We start from the raw sequence: 14,093 nt of genomic DNA, 5'->3' as shown, positions 1-14,093 counted from the left end.
CATGTTATATTGACTTTTCTTATATTACCTAGAGAATGCACAATCCTTGACACTGCAAAGCATTAACACCCATAATTGAAGACATACATGTATCTATAAAATGTTTGTTTCTCTACATGCTATAGGATAACATATTTTATGCAAAATTTATAGTTTTTCTCTTTCTTTCTTTTTCTTTTTTAAGGCCAGGCAGGACCATTAGATCATCTAGTCTGGCCTCCTGTATAACACAGGGCATTAAATTTTACCCAGTCACCCCTGTATTGAGCCCATATATTCATGACATACAGACAAATAAAATATAGTGCAGTAAAAATACAATACTTTCCTCAATGGAGTCTGATAGGCAGAGTGAATTATGTTGACTAGTTCCTAAGCTTTCTAAAGGAGCTCCCATCTCTAATTCAAACGGCTATATATAAAAAATTTGTACCTACCACCTGTTTTTCCCTTCTTAGTTCGGTATCAAGCAGCAGCAATTCTTTCAAAAGAAGACTATACAGGCACAGTTTAACATCAAAACTAAAATAAAGCAGAGGTTTAACATTCATTAGCAGCAATCTACTTACACTGAGTCAAAGCATCACTGCAAAAACAAAACTGATAGAAAATGGTAACGCTCTTGTAATTTAGTTTCCTTTTTTCTTTTAAGTGCTGAATTCTCACAAAAGCAGTTTTCCTGGAACAACAGTCAATTCAATTTTCATATTGTATTTTTTTTTTATACAAAGTACTTCAAAATGTTGCGGAGTATGAGATAAAAAGACACAATGCTTTAACACATTAGCGACACAGCAAGCCTAAACAGTATGGATGGATGGGTAGAATAAAGGGGGAGGGGGAAAGCTGTAATTTAAAACTGTAATAATAACACTTAGTATTTAATGTTTTACATCTCCAGTCGTGCTGCAGTAACATTAACTGACTGATCCATGTCCCACCCTGTGACAAAGTTTCTTATTCCCTATGTTGCAGCTGGGGATACAAAGAGGTAAAGATAGATATTTGCCTACAGCTACACAGCAACTCAGTGGCAGAGTGAAAATTAGAACCTGGATAGACTCGGTGTTATTACAGCATGGCCATCCTATGGTATCTGAGCAGGGACCTATTTCCCTCACTGCAGGATGAGTAACCCCGATTGATATGGGCAGAGTAGGCCCCCATGAGTTCCTGCCTTCAAGTCCCATGATACAGGGCTAGATCCTGCAGGGTAATGACCACTCTGGCTCCAATTCAGCACATGCTTAAGGTTAAGTATGTGAGCTGTCCCACTGGGCTGGGAACCGTGCCCTGGACACTTTGCAGGACTCAGTTCGCAGTTATTAGTCATTTACTGAAGAGTAAGGTATTGCTCAGTCTAAGGGCTTGTCTACACTGGCAATTTACAGCGCTGCAACTTTCCCGCTCAAGGGTGTGAAAAAACCACCCCCCTGAGCACAGCAAGTTTCAGCGCCGTAAAGCGCCAGTGGAGACAGTGCCCCAGCGCTGGGAGCCGCGCCCCTCGTGGAGGTGTTTTTTTTAGAGTGTTGGGAGAGTTCTCTCCCACCGCTCTGCCGTGACTACACAAGCCACGTTAAAGCACGGCCATGGCATGCCGGTATAGACTAGCCCTAAGTAAGGGTTGAATCTGGCCCTAAATATGTGCTTTGTTAGTATTAAGAAGCCAGTTCTGACACCCTTACTCATGTTTGTTTCTGTGCTACTACTGATTGGGTAAGGAACTAATAAGCATGACAGAATCAAACCCTAAGTTACAAGTATATAAAAAAATTGCTGTCCAGGGACTGATCCTTAGTAGGTAGAAAAGATTTTGCATCCTGGTTTTAAAAGACTGGGAGGTGTTGAGAGGAAAGTAGTAGCAGTTCAGACTTTGTACTATGTGCATTGCTCATCCATAGTTATTTTTATGTAGACTTTGTACTATGTGCATTGCTCATCCATAGTTATTTTTATGTATAAATTTGTATCAATGTTTTTAAATCAATGAAAACAATAAAATGATTGTATCATCAATGCAGTTTGGAGTGAGAAAGACAATAACAATCGTTTTCAGCCGGAAGTGTTTTAGGAATCTTTGAAAATGTTGCTTATTATGAATCTGATCCTGGGAGGGGCTGAACGCTTTTAGTTCCCAATGATTGTAATGGGAGTGGAGGGGGCTCAGCATCCTGTACAAAGTATGCTCAGTATCTGGCAGGATTGGATTCTATCTGATCAACAGCCTTTCAAAGCTAATATTGTAGTATTATCACAATACAGTAACAAGGATTTTTTTCTTATGATAATGCTGTTACACAAGGCTATTGTTGCCTGTACTCCTTTCCCCGGAATTCTGTCATAAGTAAACTAATTTGCACACAATAGTATGCAGTTTACTTGGTTTCCAAGAAGGTTTAGCTTCCTATAATTAAGTTTGGACTGTATGCCTTCAACACATGGATTTAAGAACCCTGATTCTTCATCCATACCAGATCTATAGCAGTTCGTCTGAAAAAACCAAGCGTGTGTTTTCAAATGATCAAACTTTATCGCAAGTTGTTTCTGTACCTCTCACAAGTCAGAACTTCAGGGAAACAGGTCACCTTCAGGAAGGCTCGGTCCTGAAATCTGTCGTCACTAGTTGCAGAATGTATTGTTGTAGATGAACTACAGTCCTCCTTATCTCCATGACTCAAGGATCCAAGGCTGCTTGAAGTAGAAGTTTCCATTATCTGATTAGGCAGAACAGCCTGCTTTGGATTCTCATGCAAAGATGGATTGGATGATCCATCTGCCAGGGGCTAGGGACAAAGAAAATGTATGTGGTTCATACCAAATAATATTAAGACGATGAGCAGCTCATGAGTACTGGATACTTTCACAATTTTTTGCAATACTGTATACAACAAAATGTCTATTCAGAACTTATGTTTTTAACTGGGAAATATGTTTTTCTATTAAATTATGAACATATTGCCTGTTTAAGGGACAGATCTTGCAAAGTGCTAAATGTCTCTTGGGCCAAAGTCAATGGAAAACTTCCAGTTGACTAGAGTGGAAACTGGATCAGGCCCATGTGAAGTGCTGAAGATTTCCCTCCCAGTTGAGGACAGCTAGCACCACATAGGATAAGGCCTGTATCAATTTGCTATAAATAAAAAACCCACTGTAAGGTAAGAGGCTTAATAGTAAATTTCTTCCAGTGTTTCCCACTCTACAATTTACAGTCACAGAATGATTGTCACTTCTTTTCACAAACAGTCTAAACTCTTACCCTAAATTTTTGATTGATTGGATAGACGACTTTTGCTTTTAATGCAAATGCTGTGATGTTACTGTTCAAAGACGACTCATTTCCCTGTATGGAAACAACAGAAAAGTACTGTAAGCTTAAGTAAGAACAGCAGCTATGATTAGATCTTTAGCAGAAGTTCCATGCAGCCCTTTTGGTTGGACAGCTTAGGAATTTTATTGATCACAGATTGTTTTTGGACTTACACTCTGACACAAACCGTCTTCTCATGGTCCAGGTCAGAGCATGAAGCCCAAAGAAGAGGAGAACCTTCTATGGTTTTGTAATTGTTTTGGAAGTTTATTACCACAGCTCCATCTCCAAAAAAGAACTTTGCTCCAGCAAGTGATGATAGACCATAGCTCATTTTCCTTCTCTTCCCCGCCCCCCCCTCCAGTGAAAGAGAAATCCAGTTTTCCTATGAGATTTTGAAATTACTTTAATATATATGGCTAATGGAGATGCCTGAGGATAGGCTACCATGGTCTGACTAGGAATTTTGAATTTAAATACAGAAACAATAGATGAAATAAAACTAAATTAAGTAATTTTTTAAGAATGACTTAAAATATAAATACTGGAAAACCCTTAACTATGCCCCGAGAAAAGACAGAGGTTCTTTCAAAAGGACTTTTTATAGATAATATATTCTGTTCAGCCTGTTGGCTGCAAATTACAGCCAGTCAGACTTCCTGTTCTTGCTTTTTAGTTCATTTCTTCTTCACGCATAGCTGCAGTGTGGTGATCAGCTTTGGGTTACACAAAGTACACTGGGAATGTGGGCTACATACAATAACTGAGACTGTTTCAAACAAAGTTTTAGGAGGGTTTTTAACTCTTGCATTTCTTGTATTACTAATGGAACAATCTGGTTTGCTGAAATGTATGCAGTTGCTAGTTCCAGGATTTTTGTAAGAAATGGCAAGGCACTAAGGGAGCCCAACAACAAACACTGAAATGAGCAGAGAAAATCAAAATGGGTCATGCATTGTGGCTGCACATAATGTCAGTTTCACTTCCAAACTTTATTTTTTGTTTCAACAACAAGTGCAAGACGTAGAGGGCCAGGCAGCTAGACAGTCATACCCCTGCTCACACTGAGTAGTCCCACTGATTTATATGCATATATGCATGGTGTAGGAGACGATTGCAATGGATAAGTACTAACCTAACCAAGCACATTTTTCATCTATGCTAGTTAATGACTTGGTGGCTTAACCTTTGAACACCTTTTGTCAGCAGTAATAGGAACAGATTGGCTTTGTTTAAGAAGTGGTTAGGCAGAGAGGGGTGAAACACCCTTCAAATAACAAGGCTATACACGAAGGGCTTGTCTACGCTGGCAATTCACAGTGCTGCAACTTTCTTGCTCAGGGGGTGTGAAAAAACACCCCCCTGAGAGCAGCAAGTTTCAGCGCTGTAAAGGCAGTGCCCCAGCGCTGGGAGCCGCGTCTCTGGTGGAGGTGGTTTTGTTTAGAGCGCTGGGAGACCACACGGGCCACGTTAAAGCACTGCTGTGACAGAGCTTTAGCTTTGCCAATGTAGACTAGCCCTAAATGTGTTACAGAAGTGCTCTCATATTTGTGACATGTCTACTATAGAAATTACTGTAGTTAAGGGCCTGATTCTGCCCTTCAATGGGACTACTGCTATGCATGAAGCTATGTACATGCCAAAGTATTTGTACAAGACTGGGGCACATGACTTACAAGGAGAGGCTGAGGGAACTGGGGTTATTTAGTCTGCAGAAGAGACGACTGAGGGGGGATTTGATAGCTGCTTTCAACTACCTGAAGGGGGGGGCGGTTCCAAAGAGGATGGAGCTAGGCTGTTCTCAGTGGTGGCAAATGACAGAACAAGAAGCAATGGCCTCAAGTTGCAGTGGGGGAGGTCTAGGTTGGATATTAGGAAACACTATTTCAGTAGGAAGGTGGTGAAGCACTGGAATGGGTTACCTAGGGAAGTGGTGGAATCTCCATCCTTAGAGGTTTTTAATGCCTGGCTTGACAAAGCCCTGGTGGGGATGATTTAGTGGTTGTTGGTCCTGCTTTGAGCAGGGGATTGGACTAGATGACCTCATGAGGTCTCTTCCAACCCTAATATTCCATGACTTTCCCCCAAAGGAAAAACTAATCATTGATATGAATAGAAAATATTTTCTGTTCACGACTAGTCCAAGAACACTCAGCCATTCAGCCATAAATTTGTCATCTATCTTGGACACATCTGAAATGAGAATTCATTTCCCATCAGAACTTTACAGTACATTTAAAGTGTCTATAACAAGTACTGGCTACAGTTAAAATGCTTGTACCTACTTCCATTTGCAAGCTAATGACTGGGCCAGCTAGACAGGACCGACATGCTGTGGGTGAGCATAACTTATTTTTTATAGGCAGAATGAGGAGCACAGTTTAACTACACATTTTTAAAACAGTTGCATTCCTGACTCCCTTTACTGTGTGGAACGCAGCCAACTCAGTTTTAAATGAAAGGCAGTGAACTGAGATCATCAAAGTAATTCCTTTGATTCCTTTACACATTTTGTGGGTTTTGCAATAGTGGATCAACTCGTGACTAAGTTGGAGTACATAAGCCCCTGGTACCACTACGGGGGTGCTCCAGACCAGTCTGTCAATCCTACAGACAGCCATATGAACATCTTAGTAACTACTGGGTCCTATGGAGCTGCAGAAGGGGGTGTAAAATTAGCTCCTCTCCCATCAACCAGTCACCTGCAGACCCTGGCCTCTGTATCTCCCACGATCATGGAGCTGCAGTAACCCCACCAGAGCATCCTGTGAGTGGGGAAAAACGTGGGCCCTAGCAGAAAGGGAGGCTCAATCAGACCTCTTCAAAAAACCCAAACCTTTTGAATTTTTGGTTGTGAGTTGTTGAATTTCTGCTCTCCCTGTTCTCAATTGTCTCTGGAGGGGGTTCCTTGCTCCCTGATAGTCCTCTAGTCCCAGCTGCCAGCTCTGGTGTTTCAACAGGGTTGTTCATTTGACCCTGCACTCTGTCTTCATTTGTCACTGGAGAGACTGCTGCCCATGTATGGAAGTCTGAGGAGGGTAGGTGGAGGGCTAGAAGACATAGCTAAATTTGTGGAGATTGCAGGGGAGCTAAGGCAAGTTGGATTTGCTGAATGGGTTGGGGTAAAATGAGGCAAACTGAGCATATGTGTAATCTGCCTTAACTACCCCCATATTCCACACAGATTACCACCCCACCCCCCCACAAGCTTAGCTGCCTAAGCTTCCAAACTTCCAAATACTCCCCAGATACTCTTCAGATGTCAAAATTTGTTCAGCTCAATGTCTTACCCACACCACTGCTTGGGAGGGAGTGTATTGACCTTATATGACCATTGACATTATATTCTTCCACTTAATGTAAAGATAAATTCGATGTATTCCAGAAACAACTCTGTCTTACGAGCCAGAGAAAGAATCTCATCAGTATAGTTTTCTTTTAAAGGGTTATGAAGTAAACACTCTGTAGCATGATAAAAGTTGACCTGCCCTTCATATTCAAAGCCTGTCACTTAAAAAATGAATGAGCAAACCTGTACCCACATGCACAGAAACAGGTCAGCTAAAATACATGGAACAATAGGATTGCAGTAGAGCAGGACTGAACCCTAAGAATCCAACTCCCAGTATCTAAACAAACTGAGTGGAACCTTAACATAGCAGTTTTGTGATCCATTTTACACAGAAGCTGGATATTTTTGCCTCAGTCCTGCAGTTCTTACTCAAGAAAGAGTCCTAGTGAGTTCCATGGGAGTCTTGCCTAAGTAAGGGCAAGAGCAGTGGTTCTCAACCTTTCCAGACTACAGTATCACTTTTAGGAGGCTGATTTGTCTTGCATACCCCAAGTTTCACCTCACTTAAAAACTATTTGCTTACAAAATCAGACATAAAATACAAAAGTGGCACAGCACACTGTCACTGAAAAATTGCTTCCTTTCTCATTTTTACCATATAATTATAAAATAAATCGATTGACATATAAATATTGTACTTACATTTCAGCACATAGTATATAGAGCAGTATAAACAAGTCATTGTCTACATGAAATCTTAGTTTGTACTGACTTTGTTAGTGCTTTTTATATAGCCTGTTATAAAACTAGGCAAATATCTAGATGAGTTGATGTACCTCCTGGAAGACCTATGTGGATTAAAGACTTGATGCTCTAGTCCAGTGGTTCTCAATCTTTTATAGTAAACTTCCCTAGTTTAGTGGATTTGTGCAATTAGATTACAGGCTCCTCTTCAGCTGTGAATTCTAATAAAGTCAGAAGAAAATGCTTCACAGGAAATACCCAAATTTGCTGGGTGCTGGCAAGGTAGTTGTGGGAAAGAAGTGGGAATATTGGCTGCTACCCTCAAATTTGTAATATGATGGTAGAGTGGGAAATAATTCCAGTGGATTTGAATGGGAATTTTGCCTGAGTAAAGACTGTTAAATTGTGCCAGGTAAATGTAAGTGAAATCATATTTCCAGGTATCAACAGATTATCGGTTCAGGGCCCTTATTCCTTTGTTCACTGAGTCTCTGATTTACTGTGTTCAGTTTCCAATCTCTTTATTACATCTGTATGGAAATTATCATAACTTTTGAAGAGCCAGATCCCAAGCCTGCTGAAATCAACAGCATTTGGATCAACTGCTAATTAAGCAGGCTAGAATATCAGACAAAACAGACGTCTACAAAAGGAATAAATTCTTACTTCGAGCACCATTTCCTTCTCTGACATTCGAGTTTGTGTTTTCTTCTTTCTGGGTAAGCGTACATTTTCATCAAGATGTCCGTGTACATCCGAGTGAAAGCTTTCCAGAAGCCTTTGGGAATCATCTTTCTGAAATCCCAAAGCAGGAAAATAAAATAAAATGCAACTCAAACCACCTCCTCGATTCATCTGACATCTTAGATGGTCCTGTTTTATTTATAGTAATATCCTGTGCAAGTTACAAAGTAGGTACAAATGATTATTTTAGACAAATTATTTCAGTTTTCTGAAAATGAGTAATAAGCTTACAGACTGAGGAAACATGTTTTAGTTTCTTTCTGCATTGGATTTACTCTCCTTCCCCAGAGCTGGAGACTTGGCCCATGGAAAGGTGAAAGACTCTGGTAATTGTACATTCAGTGCCAAAAAGCCTCCTTCCCACCCCCACCCCACAGCATCAAATGACTGCAGTATTGAGGAGCAGCAATGGAACTACTCATGTGACGAAGTTACACAGGTGCACACAGTGTTTTGGACCCAAGTAATGGACTAGGAAAAATTAGTGAGAATAGACCATGCACCAGGTATAGGGTGGGTCAGAAAAGCTACAAGTTTGAAACCATCAGTGCTTAGGAAACTCCAACCAGTACAGAATGCTGTAGTGTGTCATCTCAGTAGTACGGGCTACTGCATTCACATCAAACCTGTCCACCACTCTCCAGACTAGCTTCCATAGACTAATGAGTCAAGTTCCAGGTCTTGGTCTGTATCTTGAAGGCACTCAGTGATGTGGGTCTAGGATATCCAAAAGATCACCTAAAGCTCTTGGATGAGGACCATTGTTCCATGCTGCTTCTCAGTGAAATGTTTTTTAATAAGGGTAAATCCCATTGATGCAGGTGACAGAACTTTCTGAAGGGGGGAGGGGAGAATCTGAGACTAGGGAAAGGATATCTGGGGGAGCTAAGGACCATCACCAACTTCCACTCCAAGTGTAAGGTGCATTTCTTTGACCTGACTTCTCTTACAATCATATAGCAACATATATATTAAACAAAACCACGCACCAAAACCTCCACTGTACGCACTTTTTCCCTGCAGAGAAGATGAGAGAACAAACCACACTTGACATATGGCATAATAAACTTTAACAGGAAGGCATTCAGATACTACGGAGGTGAGCATGGTATAAGAACCTATACAGAATGTGATAATATGGTACTCATGTAGCATTCATGCAAGGTTCATGCACTTGGCAACATTCAGGGCACACCCGGAGTGTTGTGTAGGAGCAGTGCACACACGGCTCCTCTCAAGGGCATGAACCTTGGAATCTCGCCCAGATGACCTGAACCGTGGGAAGCCTCCCAGGACTGGGCTCAAGGCCCGAGAGCAAGGAATGCGGTAGATAGAAATTGGTAAATAAGAATATTATACAAAGCCAGTGTATTCCTTTTATCTGTTGGAGTATGTAATGCGCGGGGGGAGAGAGAGAGAAATAAAGGAGAGGGTGGAAAAGCTGACAGGCGGAGCAGCCCGTCGGCAGACCAGCCTGCTTGCTTGCTTAAAGCTTGTCCTGTCTTGTATTTGAACCGCAACAGTACTCAGTTTAGGGAAACATGATGGTTCAATGCTTTTTGGGGGGCGGAAAGAAGAAGAGGGGCTCTGCAGCCCCTGCAAATGCCCTTCAAAGTACCTACAGTGACTTCATTTCCATCTCCTGCCGCATGTCTCCATTTTACTGGCTGTTTGTTGAGCTGTTGAAAAGATATTGCCAATGCCACTTTTCACCTCTCAGTCCAGTCTTGTTATAGAAACTTAAACTCTCCTTTTAGTAGTTGACTGGTCGCACAATATAGAATGTAATTAGTTCTTTTAGTACCTTTCCATATTATTCAATCCCTCCAGCCCCTACTTATCCCAATCATTTTTATTGTTTTCCACCGACTTCCCTCCCGCCATCTCTCAGACACTAGAGGTGTCCAGAACGGTACCTCATATTCTATATACAATTTTATCAGTGCGAGATAGTTCAAAAAAAAAAAAAAGCTTTCATCTTCCTAGTACGGTGACAAGATGTTCTTGCACATGTAGCCCAAAAGAGGCATTTGCTTTTCTTGTCTCATATATCCTTGCAAGTTCACAGTTTGCGGCCCACTTTCAGCCATAGTATTTCTCACCAATACTATTCACAAGCATTTCTTTCCCACTGAACACCTATAACTTGGATTATTTATCCCCAGTGAATACTTGCATTTTTCCAAGTTGAATCTCTTTAGTTCCTTCCCACATTTATCACCCCATTAGCTCCCTCCTTTCCATTGCTTTTTGTCCTCCCAATGTATTATGAATGTAGTTAACATGCCATTTCACCTCTTCTTATAGATCACTAATAAAGATGTTGAATAAAATAAGATCTAAGAACAATCCCGGTAGTGCCTCATCAAGCTAATCTACCAGAATCTTGTGACTGGACAAGCTCTATCTCAACAAGGAAGTTTGCAGGTACAGGGTAAAACTGACTGGAGGATATTACAGAAGAACAGAACACTGCTGGAAGGCACTGGCAATAATGACTTCTTTTTAAATACTCATACCTTATGACCACAGTATCGGAATGACTAGACAGGTGAAGACAGCAAAAGGATAACATTTGTACTTTGCTATACTGAGCCAAGTGTGACAACAATATAAAAATTGAGGTATTGACTCAGAGAAGCTTCCACCTCTATAGGATGCATTGATCTCGTACCTGAAGTGCATCCATTAGCAGGCAAAAGCATGGCTTCAAGCAGAGTTTCATATCTTCCTCTTGAAAGCAGATGGCTACACAAGTATTCTTCTCTCCCACCAGGCCTAATTATGATCAGTCTTGTTCTGTGTGTGTGTGGAGTGGGTTAGTTATCGTTGTAAAAGAGGTGTGGCTAAAGAATAACAAACCACCCACTGACTGCAGAGAGAACACTCTGCATGGCACTGGATCCTCCAACTCTGTAAGTGCCAATCACTGTTACATTAAATTAACTCAATATTATAAAGGTCTAAGTCTGATGCAAAAAAAATCAATAATGCTGTTCTCTGAAAATAACCTGGTGTAGTATAAATAATTCTATGGATATATACAATGTAAATAATGCTGGAGTCTCAAGAAACATTTGTGATAAAGAGCAAGGAACAACCAGGGTTACTTTTTAAAAGATGATGAAAATGTACATAGCTCTCCAAAGAGGACTAAAATCAGAGAAGTACATGTTAAACATCAGAAAGAGCATGTGCTTTGGAAAACACTACATAACAGTTTCACCCCAAGCAAGTTGTAAAATGTATACAATATGCCTCATTATTATTCTACTTCTATATTTCTAAAACACCATGGGATCTAGGTGCATAGTCTCAGTTTAAAAGGGAGAGTTCTCTCCATTCTTCCATTCATTTTGCTGCTTTGTAAGTGGAATTGTTCTTGTTTCCGGGAGAAGACATTGACGGCTATTCTGTGGTCAATGTTATCTCAGGAAGACATCTGCAAACCAGGCAAGTCTTCCGTTGTGCCCTAAAGTGAAAAGCCAGAGGCCATGTCCGTACAAGAAAAGTTTCAGCGGATTAGCTAAATCGATTTTAAATTAATCTAATTAAACAGGTCTCTCTCGTGTGTATAGCGTCTGCAGAGCAACAACTAAACTGGTGCAAAACTCCTAACACACACCTACTTAAATGAGTTTAATCCTTGCTTAAATCCCAGCTTGTGTCAGTACATTACCAAATGAAGCTAAATTCATTTAAGCAAGGATTAAATCAGTTTAAATGCATGCATCTATATTAGAAGTTGGATAGTTGAGAGTCTGTAGCTGAGAATGTTAGGCTACCAAGAGTTTCACTTGAGACTCTGTCAGCCTTATCACTCCTGTTGATTGGGGCTGCTGAGGTGGGTGACAGAGAAAGAGACACTTGGATACAGACTGGCTCCAGTCGATTGAGGGCTTCATCTGCTAGAAACAGGCTCTTGATGAAGATCCACTATTGGATAGGGAGCCAGCAGAAAATGTAGAAAACTGGTGTGATGTCCTCATGTCTGTCTAAATATCCCAATAAGCTGGCTGTTGTCAGGCCATCTGAAATGTTTGTATGGCCTTCAGCTTGAGTCCCCTCCCCACACACACACATTCTGTCTAGATACTTTTACAGCCCTCATCTCTGTAGTACCTGAACATCCTGGAGTACAATGTAGTAGAGAACACCCTGACGGAGTGTAGTGGAAAGGTGCATATGTGGACCAGAATGGGTAGTTTGCAGTAGTTAAGAAAGGGCACATTTTCCAATCGAGGTGAAATTGGAAAATGGCACTTCTGGGCCGCTGCTTTTTGGTGTCTAGGAGCAAGCAAAAAGTCTCAAAGGAACCGCAGGCTGTGCCCCTTCTTGACAAATAGAGTAAATACATCTTCAATGGGTGATGGAGTCAGACCTGCACAGGTCCTTTAACTACAACCTAATTCCTACCTCTGTTTTACAGACTGAGTTTGAGATAGCTGCTTTTCATCCAGGTGCTTATCTTATCTCATAAGTAATGTTACTGACATATGGGGTCCCAAAAGGTATCCCGTTGTTATAAGTGAAAACTCCGATTTGATAGCATGATAATGTTCTAATTCAGATGCTCAGTGCCAAAACCCAGCTTGACCTAGCTAAGTTCAGTTGCTCACAGTGGCTCTTGCAGTGTTGTTGCCCCATGATATCTGGTAACTGGCGTTATTGTGGTGGACTAGAAGAAGCTGCATCTGTATTAAATATAGATGGTAAAACTGAGGAGTGAAAAATTGCCCAGATCAGCGTTTGTCAAATGAGCAGCAAAGGCCTCCTGGGCGGGGATGGAAGAGGGTGGAGGGGCGGTGAAGCAGCAGTTGGGCCCTGCCCCGCTCTGGAGCCCGAATTGGCAGAGGAGCAGGCAGCCAATGTGAGTTCCCCACCTTCCTGCAGACAGTGGGGCTCGGGCTTCTGGCTTCAGCCCTGGGGTGGTGGACAGCAGGCTCCGGTGATGAGGCTTGAGGCTCCAGCTATGTGGCAGTGGGCTCTGACCCTGGGCTCACCACTCCCTCCATCACTGCTGGCCCCCGCTGCCTCTTCTCCGGCTCTGGGCTTTGGCCGCACAGCAGCAGGCTCCATCTCCGGCCACGCAGCTCCGGCTCCGGCCATGGGACCCCAGGATTTGGCTGTGGGCTTCAGGCTTTGGCTCCAGGCTCTGGCCCCAGGCTCGTACCCCTCCATCACCCCAGCCCCCGCTATGTCCTCTGGCTCTGAGCTTTGGCTGTGCGGCAGCAGGCTTTGTCCCCTGGGGTTCAGCTGCGGGGCCCCAGGATCTGGCCATGGGGTATTGGGCTCTGACCATAGGCTCATGACCCTCTGCCTGTCATCCCTGGCCCGCACTGCCTCCTCCATCCCAGGCTCCAGCCGCAGGACCCAGGATCCAGCCATGGGGCTTGGGCACTGTTCCTTGGCTCGCCCCCCCTGGCCACTGCTGTGTACTCTTGTCCTGGTCCCCGGCCACAGGGTTTCGGGCTCCAGCCTGGCCCCTGGGCTTCAGCCCCGGGCTCACTTCAACACCCCTCCCATCGCTGCTGGCCCCCACTTCCTGCTCCAGCCCCTGTTCCATCACCCCTGGTCCCCGCTGCCTCCCCACCCACTCATTTCCCAATCCAGGGCTTAATTTGTCCCCCAGTTTGCTGGGACTGAGTAAATCTGCTGTGAAAAGTGATATTTGTATGTTTGTTAATATCACTTTTCACTGCCTCCCAGCTAGCTAGCAAGCCTGCTTCTGTGAAAAATGATATTAACAAACATACAAATATCACTTTTCACAACAGCAGACTTACTAGCTAGCAAGTCCAAAGAAAAACAAAACAAAAAAACAAACCAAACAAACCTAAAGAAACAACAACAAAGAACTTGCAAAGCACCTTATTTTTGTTTCTATTCTGTTTAAGTCCAGTAAAGAACAGAGACAACTGTACACTATTTTTATTATTGAGTTTGCAAAAAAAAAAAAAAAAACCCCAAACCCCTGTATGATAAATTACAATGATTTGGACATGT

The 14,093-nt window shown here is 42.3% G+C and overlaps 1 protein-coding gene across 2 annotated transcripts in view; it reads right to left on the bottom strand.

The window, feature by feature from the left end:
• EVC (EvC ciliary complex subunit 1) overlaps positions 1-14,093 on the bottom strand; it is a gene marked incomplete at its 5' end in the record, with an annotated part of 79,953 nt that overhangs the window by 64,408 nt on the left and 1,452 nt on the right. For both annotated transcript variants that reach the window (XM_084626747.1, XM_084626748.1), the window contains 4 exons: positions 438-522; positions 2,551-2,783; positions 3,257-3,340; positions 8,010-8,138. In XM_084626747.1, the coding sequence (XP_084482873.1) occupies positions 438-522; positions 2,551-2,783; positions 3,257-3,340; positions 8,010-8,138 (531 nt within the window). The remainder of the gene's footprint in view (positions 1-437; positions 523-2,550; positions 2,784-3,256; positions 3,341-8,009; positions 8,139-14,093) is intronic.

Source organism: Lepidochelys olivacea (assembly GCF_965140295.1).
Source record: "Lepidochelys olivacea isolate rLepOli2 genome assembly, chromosome: 4".
NCBI classification, from domain to species: domain Eukaryota; kingdom Metazoa; phylum Chordata; order Testudines; family Cheloniidae; genus Lepidochelys; species Lepidochelys olivacea.
This window is presented reverse-complemented; position numbering and strand designations above follow the sequence as displayed.